The sequence below is a fragment of the Strix aluco genome, chromosome 6, assembly GCF_031877795.1.
Source record: "Strix aluco isolate bStrAlu1 chromosome 6, bStrAlu1.hap1, whole genome shotgun sequence".
Classification (NCBI taxonomy): domain Eukaryota; kingdom Metazoa; phylum Chordata; class Aves; order Strigiformes; family Strigidae; genus Strix; species Strix aluco.
Genome location: NC_133936.1, coordinates 44,057,147 through 44,076,627, shown reverse-complemented (window position 1 = coordinate 44,076,627; position 19,481 = coordinate 44,057,147). Strand labels below are relative to the sequence as shown.

General features: G+C 44.3%; 1 protein-coding gene across 4 annotated transcripts in view; it reads left to right on the top strand.

Moving 5' to 3' along the window:
• Positions 1-19,481, top strand: part of ADARB1 (adenosine deaminase RNA specific B1) — a 90,574-nt gene that overhangs the window by 52,964 nt on the left and 18,129 nt on the right. For all 4 annotated transcript variants that reach the window (XM_074829928.1, XM_074829929.1, XM_074829931.1 and 1 more), the window contains 4 exons: positions 2,578-2,692; positions 10,184-10,352; positions 10,873-11,021; positions 11,639-11,807. In XM_074829928.1, coding sequence (XP_074686029.1) covers positions 2,578-2,692; positions 10,184-10,352; positions 10,873-11,021; positions 11,639-11,807 — 602 coding nt within the window. The remainder of the gene's footprint in view (positions 1-2,577; positions 2,693-10,183; positions 10,353-10,872; positions 11,022-11,638; positions 11,808-19,481) is intronic.

Below are 19,481 nucleotides of genomic sequence, written 5' to 3'. Positions count from 1 at the left end.
TTTTTTTGAGAAGGGGTGACCCATATTGTTTATTACCTGCATGGCAAGCCTTTCTGGCAAGCTTTGAAGCCTGTCTGAAGCCTGTATTCTCTTTGTGGATCAGGTCCATCCCTATTTGGAAACTTGTTTCCCTAATATATTCCATCATAACATCATTCATTCAGCACAATTCTACATTGCACAGTAGCTTGTCAGCTGCCAACCGTGTTCTCCTGTCCAGCACATCATGATGTAAGGTAGAGCAGAAGTATACATATATTACAGAAATGAGAGCATAAAACTTGCAACTGGGAAGCAGTATCCATAATTATTCAATGGGGCTATGGATAAAACATTGGAATAGGGACTCTGTTTCTTGTCCCTGCAGTGATCTGTCCACGTGGCTGCAGGGAGGTTAATCATTTAAGCCTTTTGTGTATTAATTTTCCATTTCTAAAACCAGGGTAATAATAAAACTGTCACTCATTATTTTTCTTTTGCATATTTACCTTAAAGTTCAGCTTTCTGCATTAGGTAAGTACTAGCACAATTAAATGTAGACTTTGTGCTGCATGCTCATGGTGCTGCCAGAGCACAGATTGTAACACAATTTTGGGTCCAGCAGCAAAAAGACTTTGTTTGAAAATCAGTGCCTGAGCAGACATGTTTGTAGCCTCTGAGCAAAATTGCATTCCTGACAAAATTTCTCAATCTGTTGATAAGAGTTTCTGAGTTGCAGTCCACTCAAATGCATCCAGAAAATTTGCATTTGCAATGTCGAGAGTCTTCTGCCTCTGCAAGTTGTGCAATTGCAAAACATGGGCCAACGCTTGGGGCAGATGTGACCTCAGTCACCACTGACTGCTGGTCGCTGTTTCCAGTCAGATTCTGGAAAAAGCTTTCAAGCTCTGAAATCATGACACAGGAGCTTTAATTGTTGCTTCCTTGGCTACTAAAGCTTTTCCAGAAGGAAGGTAATGGAACACTGAGAGCTCCTCCACACGTTATTTCTAGCCTGTCGGTTCTCATGAACATTGTTAAGAAAATGATGGTGAATCAGGCTGGCAGTTTTCAAACCCCCTTTTTCTTTTCTTTCTTTTGTTTTGATGTTGGCAGTCTGTTTTTAGAACTGATTGTGTTCAAGAGTTTGAGCCATTTCAAGTGAGTGTCCCCAAGCTCTGTATACGGCTGTCCATCAGCCCTGTTGATTTTCCATGGGCCCTCTGGAGGGGTGAGGGTGGTGAACTTCCACTGCTGAGAGCCCAAAGACAGTTTGTAAGCAGAAGACCCTCAACCACAAGCATCATTTTGTGCTGGATGTAGTTGCTTACATGTGTGTTTAGTACCACTTTGGATGCTCTTAGGTATCTAAGACATCTGCGTGACGCTGGCAGGTGTGACACAGGACCTGTGTCCTTCTGGTGTGTCAACCTGTGGGCTAGGTGGTTACCCCAGAACATCTCAGATACTGCTGGGTGCCAACATACAGACAACCAGATCAAACTCTTTATGCCTGGTGCTCCAAGACAGGGACCTGAGCTCACTCCCTGGCTATCCACTCTTCCTCTCCAGCTGCTGGTCCCGGTGCTGCTGGAAGATGGGTGGGTAACAGTTTTAAACTGGAAGAGGGTGGATTTAGATTTAGATAAAGAAGAAATTCTTCCCTGTGAGGGTGGTGAGACCCTGGCACAGGTTGCCCAGAGAAGCTGTGGCTGCCCCCTCCCTGGAAGGGTTCAAGGCCAGGTTGGACGGGGCTTTGGGCAACCTGGGCTAGTGGAAGGTGTCCCTGCCCATGGCAGGGGGTTGGACTAGATGATCTTTAAGGTCCATTCCAACCCAACCATCCCATGATGCTAAGTTAGGCCCCCTTACAACCTGAACGACGTTGCTTGCTAACCCTGCTGGCAAGATACAGCAAGGCTGTGACTGTTATTGTTCAAGTTTTCCTGAAGGTGAAAGAGATGAATCCTTCCTAATTTTGAGATAGCTTCTTTTGAGTTATGCATTGACATTTTCTCTGCCTAAATTTGTATATGTCTTGTAAAAATAAGAAATAGAAAGTGTTTAACCAGTGCTGAAAACAGATTTCTGCTTATTTATGTAATAGCTAGATAATGAATTCGACTGTTATAAAAGGTTTACACGTTGGCTTGGTGAGCCTGGTTTTTGCACTTCAATCTTCTTGTCAGGTCTAGTGTTGAAGATACAGAGATGATTTGTTTTGAGGTTTGAGCATGAAAGTATAGACTTATCTGTCTATCCAGTTGTTCTCCTAAGCCTCAAACGTTCATAACAATCATGAGCACTAGGTACTTCGATGCTTGGCTTACGGCTGCCTGACCCTGTTTTAATAGACGTGGAGCACAGAGCTCTGACTTATAAGAGCCATGAGTGCTCAGTACGCCTGAAAATTGGACCCAGCCACCTCCTTGACATACTGCTGATGCCTCAATGTCTGTTTTTAAAGTGAACAATAAAAACTCATTTAATTTATCGTGTCAAATCATTTAAAAGGGCAAATCTTTATAACACAATGCTGCTGTAATTTCTAAATTATTTGTTTAATTTTCTAATGTGCATTTCTGTATGATCCTACAGGTTTTAGCTGACGCTGTTGCACGCTTGGTTGTAGATAAATTCAGTGATTTGACAGAAAATTTCACATCTCCACATGCACGTAGAAAAGTCCTTGCTGGAATTGTCATGACAACAGGTAAAGAAAGAAAAAAAGGGTCTGTTTTAACTGCTTAAATATGAGAGCTCTGTTTGCCTTCTAGGAAACTATCTTTTTTCAGTCAACCAGTATTGAAATATATTTTTGCTGTTTAATCATCAAGGTGCACTAAATATAGCAATTAAATCTTGGCTAAAGATAATTACAGGAAAATTAGACCTGCAAATACTTCTGTTTCCACAGAATTCCTGTCTTCTGCCTGATTGAGACATCCAGGATAACTCATGGTCTACAAAATACACGTACCTTGTAAAATTAATGGTGCAACTTTTTGAAAGTAAATCTAAAAAAAATCTCACCACATTGGTCACACAGATGGCATTCTTGGGTTTTGGCATATTATGTAAGAAATTATGCTTGCTTTCCAAGCTTTTTAGGTTTTGCACTTTGTTAGAGTTATTCTTGCTATATTTTATTCTTAGTGCTTTGTGTCTCAGTCATTTTAGTAAAAATATGTGAAGAAAGCAGCTTATGTTTTGGCAGCTGACACTTGTGTGCATGTACAAGCAGCAGTAATGTCGTGGTTCTCTGATTGCTGACAAGAGATCCATGCTCTGTCAGATCACCCAGAACAGTGAAGTTCTGCCCTAAGCTGATCTGTGACCAAGCTGCTACTGAATCTTCCTCACGCTAAGATTTATCTTGGTCTTCAATCCATCTGAGCCCTTGCTGGGACATTCATACTGGGCCTGTCACAAAATGTCCTCAGCTAGTTGTAGGAGTTGGATGGATATTGGTGATAAATGTACAGCCTTCCCTTGGTGATTTGGGCAGTGCCAGACCTTTCCTCCTCCAGGGATGTTTGTAGGAGCCTCCTCCACAGAGCAGAGAGGTCTGAGGGTGCTGGTTAAGGTAGGTACCTGCATGCTCTAGGGACAGGGGAATGTGACAGAGGGACAGCGTGGCCCAAACGCTGTCACAAGACATCTGTGGTGGGCTGACCTTGGCCAGCAGTCAAACACCCACCCAGCCTCTTGCTTGCTGCCCTCTCCTGGGGCATGGGGAGAAAATGGAAGGAGGACAAGAAGATTTGTGGGTAGAAAAACGCTACAAACTTGAATGTCCTCTCTTCCTTTTCCTGAGCTCTTACTGCTGAGCACAGCGCTTATGGTGTGGGATATCCCTTGGTCACTGTCACTCGGCTGTCCCAGCTGTGTCTGCTCCCAGTCTCTTGCCCACCCCCAGCACACTGGCCTTTGGGAGGTTTGGAGAGAAAGCCTTGACACTCCTCAAGCGCTGCTCGGCAACAGCCAAAACATTCATGTGGTACCAACACCATTTTAGCCCCGTCCTAGTGCCAGCCACAATAGCATTAACGTTCCTTGGGCTGAGAGGGAGCACAGCTGGAGGGTCATTGGAGTCACGCTCCGTATATAAGCGGACACGTGCTCTCTCATTTCCGTTTCTGTTTTCCAGTTGGCGCAGTGGGATTTCTGGTGCGGTCGGGATCGCTGCTGGGGGCGGGCTGGTGAGCAACTGCATTGTATATTACCCGTTTGGACTTAGTATTGTTACTGTTGTTTTGCTACTATTACTAAATTTTTTTTTATTCAACCTACAAATTTCTTTTTTTGTCCCTCCCCTGTTTCACCGGGGAGGTGTGTGGGGGGGAAGTAAACAGCTTGTCACGTGGTGATTGGCTACCAGCTGAGTTCAAACCGTGACAGTCTATTTTGGCACCCAACGTGGGGCCTGAGGTTTGAGATAACCACAGATAGGGTCATAATGTCTGTTGCTTGGCTCCTTAAGATTCTATCACCTCATTTGCTCTATGTATTCCCCATGCTGTTGCTCACTGTCCGTGAGAGTTGGGTTAAGATTTTGGTTTTGCTGTACTATGTCATGCTGATCTATGACACGATGCAGTTGTTTCTCTACTCGAGAGAACCGCTACGCACCACGGGGGAAGCTGTGGCATCGCCTGTGTGGCCATGGAGAAGACGTGAAGAAATGGAATGGAAAACCTACCTGCCTCATAGAAGAGCTGGTGCGTGAGCTGGAAGGAAGAACAGCCACAAAATGGGGTTCTTTTAGAAGAAATGCTGCTCCAGTTTCCAGTAATCCCAAACAGAGCAGAAAGGTTGACTTTGCTCATGATCCTATGAGAAGAACTTCTGACTTGTATTCACAAGAAGTGAGTGATCAAGATGAGGCTGAAACCCGTGCGCACCACACTGACCCATTTGTCGTTAGCGGGTATCATGACCAACATTAGAGGGGCCCTGCCTCCAGCCAGGTGGAGGACGGGGACAACCGAGTTTACTGGCCCATGTGGATTCGATGGCCTGGCACGTCTGACCCCCAGCAGTATAAGGCTCTAGTGGACACTGGTGTGCAATGCTGTCAAATTTTAAAGGGGAAGAACCCGTTTGTATTTCAGGAGTGATGGGGGGGACTCAACAGCTGACTGTATTGGAGGCTGAGGTCAGCCTAAGTGGAAAAGAGTGGGAAAAACACCCCATTGTGACTGGCCCAGACGCTCCATGTATTCTTGGCATAGATTATCTCAGGAGAGGGTATTTTAAGGACCCAAAAGGGTGTTGGTGGGCTTTTGGTATAGCTGCCTTGCAAACAGAAGGAATTAAACAGCTGTCTGTCTTGCCTGGTCTCTCAGAGGATCCTTCTGCTGTGGGATTGCTGAGTGTTGAAGAACAACGGGTGCCAACTGCCACTACAACCGTGCACCGACGGCAATACCGCACCAACTGCGACTCTGTGATCCCTATCCATAAACTGATTCGTCAGCTAGAGAGCCAAGGAGTCAGCAGCAGGACACACTCCCCTTTTAACAGCCCCATATGGCCAGTGGGAAAGTCTAATGGAGAGTGGAGATTGACAGTGGACTATCGTGGCCTGAATGAAGTCACGCCACCGCTGAGTGCTGCCGTGCCAGACATGCTAGAACTTCAGTATGAACTAGAGTTGAAGGTGGCCAAGTGGTACACCACGACTGATATTGCCAACGTGTTTTTCTCCATCTCTTTGGCAGTAGAGTGCAGGCCACAGTTTGCTTTTACCTGGAGGGGTGTCCAATACACCTGGAATCGACTGCCCCAGGGGTGGAAACACAGCCCCACCATTTGCCATGGACTGATCCAGACTGCACTGGAACAGGGGGAAGCCCCAGAACGTTTACAGTACATTGATGACATCATTGTATGGGGTAATACAACAGAAGAAGTTTTTGAGAAAGGGGAGAAAATAATCCAAATCCTTCTGAGAGCCGGTTTTGCCATAAAGCATAATAAAGTCAAGGGACCTGCACAAGAGATCCAGTTTGTAGGAGTAAAATGGCAAGATGGATGTCATCAGATTCCAATGGAGGTGATTCCTAAAATAACAGCCATGTCCCCACCAACTAACAGAAAGGAAACACAAGCTTTCTTGGGTGTTGTGGGTTTCTGGAGACTGCACATTCCAAATTACAGTCAGATTGTCAGCCCTCTCTATCAAGTGACCCAGAAAAAGAATGATTTTGTATGGGGCCTGGAGCAGCGACAGGCTTTTGAGCAAATTAAACAGAAAACAGTTCATGCAGTAGCACTTGGGCCAGTTTGGACAGGGCAAGATGTTAAAAATGTGCTCTACACTGCAGCCGGGAAGAATGGCCCTACCTGGATTCTCTGGCAGAGAGCAACAGGGGAGACTCAGGGTCAGCCCCTGGGGTTTTGGAGTCGGGGATACAGAGGACCTGAGGCTCCCCCTACTCCAACCAAAAAGGAGATACTGGCAGCATATGAAGGGGTCTGAGCTGCTTCAGAGGTGATCGGGACTGAAGCACAGCTCCTCCTGGCTCCCCAACTGCCAGTGCTGGGCTGGGTGTTCAAAGGGAGTGTCCCCTCTACACCCCATGCAACTGATGCCACGTGGAGTAAATGGGTCGCATTAATCACACAAGGGGCTCGAATAGGGAGCCCCAGCTGTCCAGGAATACTGGAAGTGATCACAAATTGGCCAGAAGGCAGAGATTTTGGAATGGCACCAGAGGAAGAGGTAGCACGTGCTGAGGAGGCCCCACCATAGACTGAGCTACCGGATAATGAGAAGTGATGTGCCCTGTGTACCGACGGGTCCTGTCGCATTGTGGGGAAACATCGGAGGTGGAAGGCAGCTGTGTGGAGCCCCACATGGTGGGTTACTGAAGCTGCTGAAGGAGAAGGTGAATCGAGTCCGTTCTCAGAGGTGAAAGCCATCCAGTTGGCCTTGAATATCACTGAGTGAGAAAAGTGGCTGGTGCTCTACCTCTGCACTGACTCATGGGTGGTGGCGAATGCGCTGTGGGGTGGTTACAGCAGTGGAAACGGAGCAACTGGCAGCGCAGAGGCAAACCCATCTGGGCTGCTGAATGATGGCGAGATATTGCTGCTGGGGTAGAGAATCTATTGTGAAAGTATGTCGTGTAGACGCTCATGTGCCCAAGAGCCAGGCCACTGAAGAACGTCAGAACAACCAACAGGTGGATCAGGCTGCTAAGATTAAGGTGGCTCAAGCAGATCTGGACTGGCAACACAAGGGTGAACAATTTCTGGCTCGCTGGGCCCATGACTCCTCAGGCCATCAGGGAAGAGATGCAACATAGAGATGGGCTCGTGACCGAGTGGTGGACTTAACCATGGATGGTATTGCACAGGTAATCCATGAATGTGAGACATGTGCTGCGATCAAGCAAGCCAAACTGTTAAAGCCCGTTTGGTATGGAGGACGATGGTCAAAGTATAAATATGAGGAGGCCTGGCAGATTGATTATATCACGCTCCCACAAACTCGTCAAGGCAAACACTATGTGCTTACAATGGTAGAAGCAGCCACTGGTTGGTTGGAAACTCATGCTGTGCCCCATGCCACTGCCCGGAACACCATTTCAGGCCTTGAGAAGAAAGTCTTATGGCGGCATGGCACGCCAGAAAGGATTGAGTCAGATAATGGGGCAATTTCCGAAACAACCTCATAGACACCTGGGCCCAAGAACATGGCACTGAGTGGATATATCACATTCCCTACCATGCACCAGCCTCTGGGAAAACTGAGCGATACAACGGATCGCTGAAAACTACACTGAGAGCAATGGGGGGTGGAACTTTCAAACACTGGGACGTGCATTTAGCAAAAGCCACCTGGTTAGTCAACACCAGAGGATCTGCCAAGCAAGCTGGCCCTGCTCAATCAAACCTTCTACGTACCGTGGATGGGGATAAATCCCCTGTAGTGCACATTAAAAATATGCTGGGGAAGGCCGTCTGGGTTACTCCTGCATCGGGTAAAGGTAAACCCATGCATGGGATTACTTTTGCCCAAGGACCTGGGTGCACTTGGTGGGTAATGCAGAAGGATGGAGAGGTCTGATGTGTGCCTCAGGGAGATTTGATTTTAGGTGAGAATAGCCAATGAACAGGACTGTCAAATAACCCTGTTATTGTAATTGGTGCCTTGCAACATCCCTGTGCCACATCCAAAGCCTCCTGCTCCACCGACTGAGCCAACTCCGCCTCATTCTTCCAGCCTTAAAGTCTGTCATGACGGCTGGAACCTGAAGTTATGGACTAAATGAACTCAGTAGACATTTTGGAAGGATCGCCGATAGACTAAGGGAATGAAATCTGTGAGACTTGGGAAAGGGGTGGCGATTCCTTAGGATGTATTTGGAACCTGAGCATGACGTCAGTGGTATGGAATAAGGGATGGAGACTGTTCTGGTTTCAACCAGGATGGAGTTAACTTTCCGTGGGCTGAGAGGGAGCACAGCTAGAGGGCCAGGCCCGGATGGGTTGTTGGAGCATTCCATATCATGGCACGTCAGGCTCAGGATATAAGGGGACACATGCTCTCCCGTTTCCGTTTCCCAGTGGGCACAGCGGGATTTCTGGTGCGGTCGGGATCGCTGCTGGGGGCGGGCTGGTGAGCAACTGCATTGTATATTACCCGTTTGGACTTAGTATTGTTACTGTTGTTTTGCTACTATTACTAAATTTTTTTTTTTTTTGTTCAACCTACGAATTTCTTTTTTTGCCCCTCCCCTCTTTCACCGGGGGGGGGGGGGGGGAAGTAAACGACTGGCCACGTGGTGATTGGCTACTGGCCGAGTTCAAACCACAAGAAGCCCCAAATGCAAAGCACTGTGAGAAACATGCTCTAGTTTTATTTAATATGCTTTGTGATATTTAACAAGTTTTTATCATAATTACAGTCCTGTGTCCACAATTCCCAGAAGAGCCATGTGACCAAGGAATTAAGACTTAATTAACATGTGAATATGTTTTGATTAACAGAAGAAATAGTTTTGTACAGAATTAGAAACCATCTTTGCATGGATACGTGTCTGGGGAACCCCTTGACTTAGATGAGCTCATTGCACAGCCTTGTGATGGAGAGTGAAGTGGCTCCCTGCTTCTCCTCCCTGGTCTTCTCCAGCCCTGTGGGCAGGAGGGCGCCGCTGGACTAGGGTTCATTTTTTTTAAGGCTATGTATTTCATCAGGAGTGAGAGCTCATACAGTCCATGTCTCAATTACCTTTTAAATTACTCCGTTCCGTTGCTAATTACTAGTTGGACCCTTTGTATCCGCACTGCCATTGTGCAGCCAGATGGTTATGGGAGTGTCCTCAACTCTTGGGGTGTGCTGAAAGTGGTGGTTCTGCTCTTCCATACCACGGTAACTATTCTATGGGAGGAAGGCAGCAGAAGGTGTTTGGAAGGGCTTGGCCACTATCTGCCTCTGCTGGTGAGGCCTCGAGAGCTTCAGAGAAATTAGTGTGTCTTGTTGGGGCTTTTTTTGCTGAGAGTTTTGCTGGAGAGATGTAACATTTTGACCTGTCTTTCTGAATTCATGCAGAATTTTTTGTGTGTGTGTGTGATAGAGTTCTGTCTAGAAAACACCCAAAATATTTTTTTTAATTCTGTCGTACAGAATGACTTAATGCCAAGAACTACACTTCTAGAAGCATCATATTGCTGATAAGCTTTACAGTGGCTTAAGCATTTAAATTTCTTCATTCCCTAGTCTTACCTTTCCTGTTGTTGGCTTAATGCTCTTCCGTAACATGTTGCTGCTTTAATAAATCAGTGCCTTTCAGATTTCTAAAGTTGCTGTAAATATCTGCATTAGGTGGCCAGAAGGTACATGCTAGAAGCTAGCTGGCTGCCTGGAGCTCAGGAAAAAAGCACCGTCTTTGGAGCTCGGGCTTTAATAACTCTTCCTGAAGCAGCAATTTTTCCCTGCAGGTTCTCAATTTCTAACTTGTCTGAACTCCAACATGAAGAATTCACTAGAACCACAGGCTGTACTGGTACAGGGAGGGTATGGCTGAGTGAAGCTTTTGCTTTAAAGAAAGTATCAGAAGAAAAGACTTTTTTTTTTTTTTTTTTAAATAAGCAAACAAAAAAAAAGGAGCCTTATTTGGGTTCTGCAAGAAGATCACTTGCTAGATTATTTGTGATTTTAATTGCATCTTCTTCCTGAAATTTTGTTTTGCAGGTACAGATGTGAAAGATGCCCTGGTAATAAGTGTTTCTACAGGGACAAAATGCATCAATGGTGAATACATGAGTGATCGTGGTCTTGCATTAAATGATTGCCATGCGGAAATTATATCTCGCAGGTGCCTGCTTAAATTTCTGTATACACAGCTTGAGCTTTATCTAAGGTAAGCTGGAGGGAAAAGGAAGATGAGCTGATCACACGGAGCTGAAAAGGTGTTTGTCTAAAACATTTCAATGTGAATTATTATTTCAATGTGAAACACTTGTCCTGTTGCATTAGGATGTTTAATTTAGAACCCAGGCCCTTTGCCCTAAAGTTTGACTTTAACAAAACATGTGTTCAGTTAGGTGTCAGTCATGAGAGGGGAGGACAGAAAAAAATAATTGGGAATCATTTTGCAAACTGTAAACATGTAAATCAAAATAATCTCAAGGGGGCTAAAGGGTGGTGATGTTTCATTTGCTGGTAAGTGCCTGACAGCTCTTGACATCTGGGGATGTCAAGGACTCTCTATTTCTTGTCTTGATGGTCTTTTAATTTTGTTCATTGTAGTAGCTGTTAGATTTATGCTATAAAATTTCCAGACATTCTGTGTTTATTTTTAATGCCTATTAAGACTGCCCAGCTTATGGTTATTTATGTGTTAATGTCAGTTTTGACTCTAGCTTTATTCTCTGTTTCAGCAATAAAGAAGATCAACAAAAATCCATTTTTATCAAGTCGGAGCGAGGCGGGTTTAAGCTGAAGGAGAACGTGCAGTTTCATCTCTATATCAGCACGTCTCCCTGTGGCGACGCTAGGATCTTCTCACCCCATGAAGCAGCACAAGAGGGTATGACAGCAGCCCTACTCAAGCAAGGGAGTTTAAAGTATTCTCTGAGCATGTACAAGTGGCACAGATAAAATTTAGGTGTCTTCTTTCCTTTTAGTGTAGATGTGTGTTAGACAAAGATCTCTTCAAAAAAAAAAAAAACTCTGAGCTGTTCTTCCTGTGTGGTAGAAGTTAAGTATAGACTGATCCACCATGTGGTCTTGAAGAGGCTGAATGCTAGCTGAGATAAAGCCAGTGAGTCAGCAAATGTTTGTACAGAACTAACCAAACCGCTTCGCTGTTCCCAGCTTTTAACGGTGGGTGTCTGCCTGCCCCTTTCTTGAGCTGTCCGTTAACTTCATCCTAACGCTGTAGCGCGCAGAACAGAACTGGAGAGCTACCTGCTGCCTACTGCTCCTTCAGGGAAAGCTTGGTTTAATTGCAAGTGTGTTTTAGAAGACTGTGTTTGCGAGAGATGGCCGATGCTGTAGCTAACTTGCAAGGAGCAATAGGAATTGTTATGCAAGACAGCAGTTACGTGGGCAAATACCTTTATTCAACTCTTCTCCTTGTAATGCTATCTGTAAAACACACAGAGAATGTTTCTCAGCTGATTGTAAGTGGTTTTTGTCATTTAGATCAAGGGGACAGGCATCCAAACCGCAAAGCGAGAGGACAGCTACGGACAAAAATAGAATCTGGGGAAGGGACCATCCCCGTGCGCTCTACTACCACTATCCAGACGTGGGATGGCGTATTGCAAGGAGAAAGGCTACTTACCATGTCCTGCAGTGACAAGATAGCGAGGTGAGATACCCAATTATCACTTTCTTTGGTATTACTTTCTATTGCTGAACAAGGAAGGAAGGTTGCATGATAGCTGCAGTGAACGTGCACGTTATTGATTGGCTTATTTCATTGCTTAGATGTAGCGTGGGGGTGGCTGTAGCTCCAGTGATAAAGCTCTGATCCTTCACCTGCAATTGGTGTCAGACCTTCTGCTGGCTTCAGAGGCAAGGTGAAACCATTATCTATCACTCCAGCCGCTTCGAGTCATGACAGCTTTGTTTTATATTTATATCCCTGGGAAATAGCAGAGGAATGCTTCCCCCCTCCCCTAAAGTAGTATAGCATTAGCAAAACAGCACAATAAATATATTACATTAGTTATCGTTGATAACTTCCTCTGATATACATCCTTGTCCCCTCCCTGGCAGTGTTCAAGGCCAGGTTGGATGGGGCTTTGAGCAACCTGGGCTAGTGGAAGGTGTCCCTGCCCATGGCAGGGGGGTTGGAACTGGGTGATCTTTAAGGTCCCTTCCAACCCAAACCAGTCTGTGATGTCAAAGATACATACATTTTCCATGGGTAGATTTAGATTTGTATTATTTTATACAGGGAAAAAGTGTTCCCGTTTAAAAAATCGTAATTGATGGGCACTTTTAATTTTTAACTTTAAAATTATTTTAGTTTTAGTTTAAATATTTTTACTGTAATTAAGTATTTTGTTTCAATACTAGCGCTTCTATTTATATTTTATCCAATTACTTCTTTGTTGTTCTTTTTAACAAAGATTGAAAGACTTTTTTTGTTCAAAATCATAAATGGACAAATGATTACCCTCCAAAAAAATTTAACAGCAGTATCCTTTAACAAGTATCAGAAGTATGGGAGAGTTGCAACATAATTTTTTGAAACGAGTCTGTGTGTTTGCAGCCTCCGTGTTCTTGCAAAATAGAGGAGAAAGTTTTTCAGATGATGATACTCAAGTTATTTTTTTAAATTAAAATAGCTCTGCTGTTTTGTCAAGTCACAGTTAACCTGATTCAAAATTTATGAAGTGTATTAGGTTGGAACTATTCTTGTGAACTGCGTATGCTGAATCAAAAATACACGAGGAAGGTTACGTAATCGCTTTGTTCCTCTAGTCTTGTCTCGAGTAATCAGCATCTCTGCTGAAGGAAGATGTTTTACTTCAGTTTAAATCTCCCTGACATAAATAGATAGGGTCTTTCAGAAGCTAGGACAGCGGGTTGCTGAAAGGTAATTGTACAAAAATAACATGTGAGTTTCTTTTATATTTTCAATAAAATTCAGCAAATAAATTCCCCAGCTTCATGCCAGGGACTTTTCCCAAGCACCTGACATGGTAATCGTGCCACATTCATTTGACTTCTTTTATCACGTCGTTGTTGCTGTTAGTGCAAATTAAAAAAAAATGAAGACAGTTATTGAGCTAGAACACATTTGACTATTTTGTTGATTTTGTGTGATGCAGAACAGAATCCATCTCTCGCTTGCGTAGCTAGCTGTCACCTCTCCTTGGGGCTAATGGGAATAATTTTGTTTGTGCCAGTGAAGGAAGCAAATAGAACCCCTTGACACAGAACAAAGACTGTATGACGGGTAAGGAGGCCCAAATTTTCATATTCTTTTTTTTTTTTTTTTTTTTTTTTACATTTCCCTGACACTTATGACCATGTTTTGTCCATTTACATTTGAAAGAATGCATTTCTCTGTAGTGTCTGGCCGTCAGTCCTCCAGTATGCCTCAGCCCTGTGAATTTCCACTGAGTTTTCCCAAAGGTGCCCAGTCCCAGCCTGGAAAAGACATGGATAAATTCAGGGTGCAGGATGGCACAAGCAGGAAAACTGCTTGTATCTGAACAGCCTCATCTGTGTGGATTATTTGTATAATCCAAGCTGTTATTTTCAGCCTCTGAGAGCTTTGTTGCAGTGTGCTGTCTAGCACCCTTCTGAGCCTGGTAGGAACATTCAAGAAAAACTCTGAGAAGCACAGGAAGGCCGTGAGTGTAATACCATTTGGGTCAGAAGGATTAGAACAGGATTATCCCAGCGTGTTAGAGCCTGGTGACACTGCAGTATGGTGTAAGGGTGGTTTCTGTGACCAGAGTAACTGTTTTGGGTCATTAATATACGTGCATTTGTTTTAAATGTATCCTAACCTTGTTCCATGGTACTTTATGAAGTCTATTTTTGTCATTCTCCTTTTGATGCGTTTTTCCACCCACATTCAAGTTTTTTGGCTTCAGATAATTACTTAACTACTCATGAAATGTTCCAGTTGTGGCTAGTGTCTTGCTGAGAAGAGCAAATATTTTTTTCACCCCACTTCATTGGTAGGAAGGCTGTAGGAATTGAGAAGAGCTTTAACATTAGGGCGAGTTGTTAAAGGGGAAATAATTGGTGCTCTTCTCTAAAGACGGGAAAATATTATTTCTGATCACCTTTTGTGTGAAAGAGCATGGCATGCCCATGCACTGGCCTTGTTTTGTGCTTATTCAGAGTGGGAAATCCAAACGGGAGTTTGTAACTCAGTCTTTCTCTTTATCTCCCCAATGGCTTTGTCATCTTGACCCTACCACTTAGTTTTTTGAGACTGATGAAGTTGCACACAAACACGTCTTGAAATCCTACGCATGCTCACTCATGCATGTTCTGCAGCTATGTCCCTGCCCATGCATCTGTCTTTGAGAGTTATTTCTAAGTGGCAAGCTCCATGACAGAGCCAGTGTGATTTCTGAACAGCAATAGAAAGAGCAGTTCTTAACCCAAGTGGCAGTGGCTGATGTGAATGTATTCCCTTTGATACGTGGTGGCTGTGTGACACCTAGCTAAAAAAATGGGGGGAAAGTGGTAGGAAACTACTACCCAAGGTGTAGCATCTAAATAACCAGATGTAGCATCATGTAACCTCTCAAACCAGTGACCTTGAGCCTTGACCCAGGCTCACTGATATACAGCAAATCCAGGCAACACCAGAAAAGCTGGGACAAGTCTGAGCTGTGTGGTTGCCAGCCTAGGTACAGCTACAAGGGAAAACAGATTCTCTTGTCTGTAACTGCACATCTGACCTCATGATAAATAAAAAGATGTTTGCAAGAAGTGCTACTGTCAGAGACCATGGACTGCTTGCACTTACTGATTTATAGTGTGGGCCACTGACCGACCACTTGATGTAAAAGAAGCTCTGACTCCACGTAAAGATGTTGCTGCCTCTCTATGCTGTGGCTCCTGAAAGGCAGGGACTGATCATAGAGATTCAGTTAATCTCTTAAGGAAACAAAGAGAAATCAGATTTAAAATCAGAAAATAAACCAAACTGCAGTTACTGAACGAAGTCAGCTCTGCCAGTTCGTTCTGCCAGGTGATGAGAGTGAAGCCCAGCTAGATGGGTGTCCCCAGCCAGCAGATCATGACCTGCCCAGTGTGGGTCTGAGCTGAAGTTGAGCAGAAGTGTCCCTGCACATGAATGATGAACCACAGCGAACATGGTTGCAAAGACAGACAAATGCTTGTCACCAAGCTACAGAGGTGGAGGCCACCACAGGGCTCTGCGAGCATCCCTGGGGACGCTGCCAGCATCAAACTTGTCAGGCTGATGGCAGCAGTCTTGGAAACCAGAAGCACGCAGGAAAACCCACAAGCATGGCTACTGCAAACTCGAGCACCTTCTGTTTAGAGCTAGCAGCAGCCCCTGGGTCTGCAGCTTCCAACATCTTCGTTGTAAGAAGCAAATTGCCCCGCACCTCGGACGCACAGTGGTCGAGGGGAGCTCGTGGTTTGTGTCGCAATTTGAAAGACCTTGAAATCTTGTTGGTGTCACGGTGAGCCAAGCCTGCCTTTGGGAGATTACTTCCTGAGACAGCTGCCATCTGAGCTGTGTGCCTCTGTCATGCAGGAGATGCATATAAGGAGGTAAAATGCTTTTTTGGAGGTAGTCTGACATGTTGTCACACATTGACACCTCTCCCTTGCCATCAGTTGCAAGTAAAAGCTTGTCATAAGCAGAAGGCCTACTAAATAATTTTCCTTTGTTCATAGTCATTGCTGTTTATAAATTATATTAATAAGAGCAGCTCTTTGAAATGTAAACACTTGTTTTCGTCAGGTTTTTCAGTCTGCCTCATTTCGGTAATTGCAGGAGACTGTTCATTCTCCTGAGATGAATTCTGACACCAGTTCCTCGTGCACACCATTGTAAATGCAACGCACAGTGACTCACCTCCTCCATGCTGCTGTCTGCATAAAAATTATTGAAAGTGATGCTAAGACGTTTGATATCAACACCAAACTTTAGTGCTTACTGCTGTTAGGCTCCCCTCATTTCTGCGTTTTCTCTAAAATAGTGCAAATAACAGAATTTCTATGCAGTTTGGGTTTCAAAAGTTCAGAGGAGAGTTTTTACCTGAAGTGTGTATTTCCAGCCTGGTTTGTTTTTTTTTTTTGCAAGAGGTGCAGTAGCACACTCTGTGGAAGTGTTGCTTCAGAGTCAAATTTTATTTACCTTTTCATGTATTGAGAGTTGTGAAATCAGCTGTATGTCATGAAGAAAGCAATAGACCTTTCAGGAAACCCCTGCAGATATGCTGAGCTGCCTCTGAGCACATGGTAGTCTAAAGCAGAAATGTGACAACATGGCAAGGAAGAGAGGACTCATCTTGATTTGGTGTTGGTCTCTGGTTTCTCTGCCCTCTTTTTTTAATGTAGGTGACTGAGAACAGCAGAAACGTTGAGAAAGTGCATCCATCCTCCAGGTTGTTACCAATAAAATCTAAGTGGGGAATATAGAATAAGGAAACCACTGAGTATGATAAATTTGTAAAATTCAGATTTCCCCAGTGCAGTGCTCATCTATAAAACCTCAGGTGAACACACTACACAGAGTATTTTCTGTGTAAATAGTCAGGAGCTGAACACAATTCATGCGCACAGATCTGCAAAGGTCACTGTTGGGGTCTAGTCCGTAAAGGTGGTGAGATGTAGTGCTTTGAAAGAGCATTTCCCTGGATGCTCGAGCACAAGATTACGTCACAGATGAGATAGAGGACACGGAAGAATTTTGGTGACAGGGAAAATTTGGTCTTTTGGTCTCGCTGTAGCTGTGTGTGCATGGGGAACTGTGAACTGTAGAGCAAGGTGGGGATACGAGGCACCCCAAGCTGTACTCCCAGGGAGACATCTCAGCAGTGTTTCTGAATTGAAGTAGTTTTTGGTTCACACCTGAGATTTTTAAGATGGCTGAAACTTTTCATGCCAAACAAAAAAAACCTCAATGAAAAGCAGAGTTTTTATGTAAGAAAAAGACTGTATCAAAAAAGATGGTCTGCTGGTACAATTTTGATGGAAATTTCTTAACAAATCAATAAATGTGGTACCAAATAAGGGAGTTTTGTGTAATTATGAATTACTTCTTCCTCATAGAAAACAGTGAATATATGAATATATGAAATAATAAGGAGTTTGGAGAGGAATAATAAAGGGATACATGTTGTATATTGGTCAGACCAGATGTAATTTATTGCTCCTCATGCAGTTTGCTCCACGTTGCATCATTTTGCCCGGCAGAATTGCCCCGCTGAAGTCAGATTATCTGAAGGAAAAAGCATCATTTGTCCAGTGCCTATTTCCTTTCTAAAAGCAAGCTAACTTTCAGCTGGAAACGTGCTTTCGGTAGTGTATTGTCAGATGGAGAAGGAGTTTTAGGAGATGCCCAGCACCCGTGCCCTGGTGCTGCATCCGTCCTGTGCTGTGCATCTCCCTGCCTCTCAGCAGTGGTCCCGCAGCTGTTCGTGGAGCTGTGCTGTAAACTGGACTAGAGGAGCTGCCTCTTCAAAATACAAGGCCAGGGGATTGGGTTTTTGTTTAAAAAAACTTGATTCATGTCACTGATCTGACTTTACGGAGAGCTGTACAAGCAATAAAATTAGCAGGCTGAGGGGGATTGAGGTGGTGATAGGCACATCCTCTTCAGTCAGGCTTGGCACTGGGGAAATGATGGGATGCAGCTTCGCACTTTATAGCAGCATCAGATTATGGCATCTTTTGACTGTCATCCTCCTTATGTTTTTTAACTGTTTGGAGCTGTTCAGTGGCCAGATAGTCAAATAAAAGTATATATTTTTTTTTTCCTTGTCCCAGAAAAGCATCAGTAGCTCATACGTGTAGTGTTGGGAACACTGAACCTCCTAATCCAGGCGCTAGTAAGGGCTATTGCAGTGTGTTGGCTAGCCTGTCTGAGGAAAAAGGAGATCTGTGGTTTTGATTTTCAGCTTTTGTTTCTCTTCTCAAGCTTAAGTTCTTTTCTAATTATTGCTAGAAGAGCTTGAGAAATCTTGTTGCCTCCTCAAACATGGTAGGGCTTAAACATCACCTCAGCAAACCCCTGGTAGACAGTGAATCAAACCACTTGGTGCCTCTGAATGGTCTGTCTCACAAAAGGCAGCTCAGAAGAGAAAGGCCAGTTCAGGATGAGTAAATACATCTTTGCTTGAACTTTCTGGCATCGTGTCAGATTGCCTTTCCTTGCAGCGTGCATTGCTTGCAGAACTGCAGAGTTGAAGCTGAAAGAAGCACGTGGCTGAACATGCAGCTGGTGTTTGGCCGCAGGTATCCCCATCCCCGCCAGGTGCCCCAGCTTCCCTGGCAGTAGACGGCTGACTCGATGATGGAGAACTGTTCAGCCCAACCACCATGGTCATACTCAGCTGCTGAGTACATCGTGATTAACTGCAATGAGACCTAGGCCCCCAGCTCAAATCAAGGCACCTGTATGTAAGTCCTGGCAGTCTGGACCTAAATCCTGTGGCTCATGCTTTATATCAATAGAAAAGCTTGTATTTTAAATGTTAGTTTTGCTTTGAAGCTTTTTAAAGGTTGTGAAAGAAAATTCTTGTAGTAGCTTAAAACCAGAACACTCAGAATATGTAAAATACTGTCATGAGAGGCATTGGTTTTATGCTCGCTAAGACAAGCGTCTCGGATTTTCCCAGTGAGAAATTTTACATTGGAGGGTGTCTCCCTGCTTGCTGAGGTGTTCTTCCCCTTTGGCAAATCTCTTGTCTACGCACCTTTAGGCATTTCAGTATCACCACTGACTGATGCCGCATTCCTGCTTATGCTTTAGTGCTTTTCTCTGTTGCAAACATGGTGCCATTTTCCTGTTTTAATGGTGAGAAAAGGTACTGCATGGGTCCAGTCTGCTCTGTGGTCTGCCCACAAAGACTTATTTGAGATCAGGTCATTTTATGTGGGAGCTCTGTGTTTTTGCCCATGGCTGGTGCAGGAGAGATTTAAACTGCTGAATTAGTGATGGGAGAGTTGTCTTCTGTTACTGCTTTCTTGAGCCATCAGGTGCTCCTAAATGAGTACTGTGCCACAGCCAGGGTCTATGTCCACTCTCCTGCAGTGTGGGAAGGTTCGTTTCTGTGTTATAAACTACATTTGAGCCTTGAAAGGTTTGAGTTTGTAACCTGGATCTAAGTCATTTCAGTTACTTAACCCTTTTCTGATACTATTTTTAATGTGAAGAAAAAAACCTCTGCTTAATTGTTTCACTGGAAAGGCAACACTGGCTTTACTGAAGTTTTCTGTAATAAATTTTGCTCTTTCTGCTCTGCACCTCACGGTTTGTAGTGAAATACAGAATCTGGCCCATTAACTTCAAAAGAAGTTGTGGTTT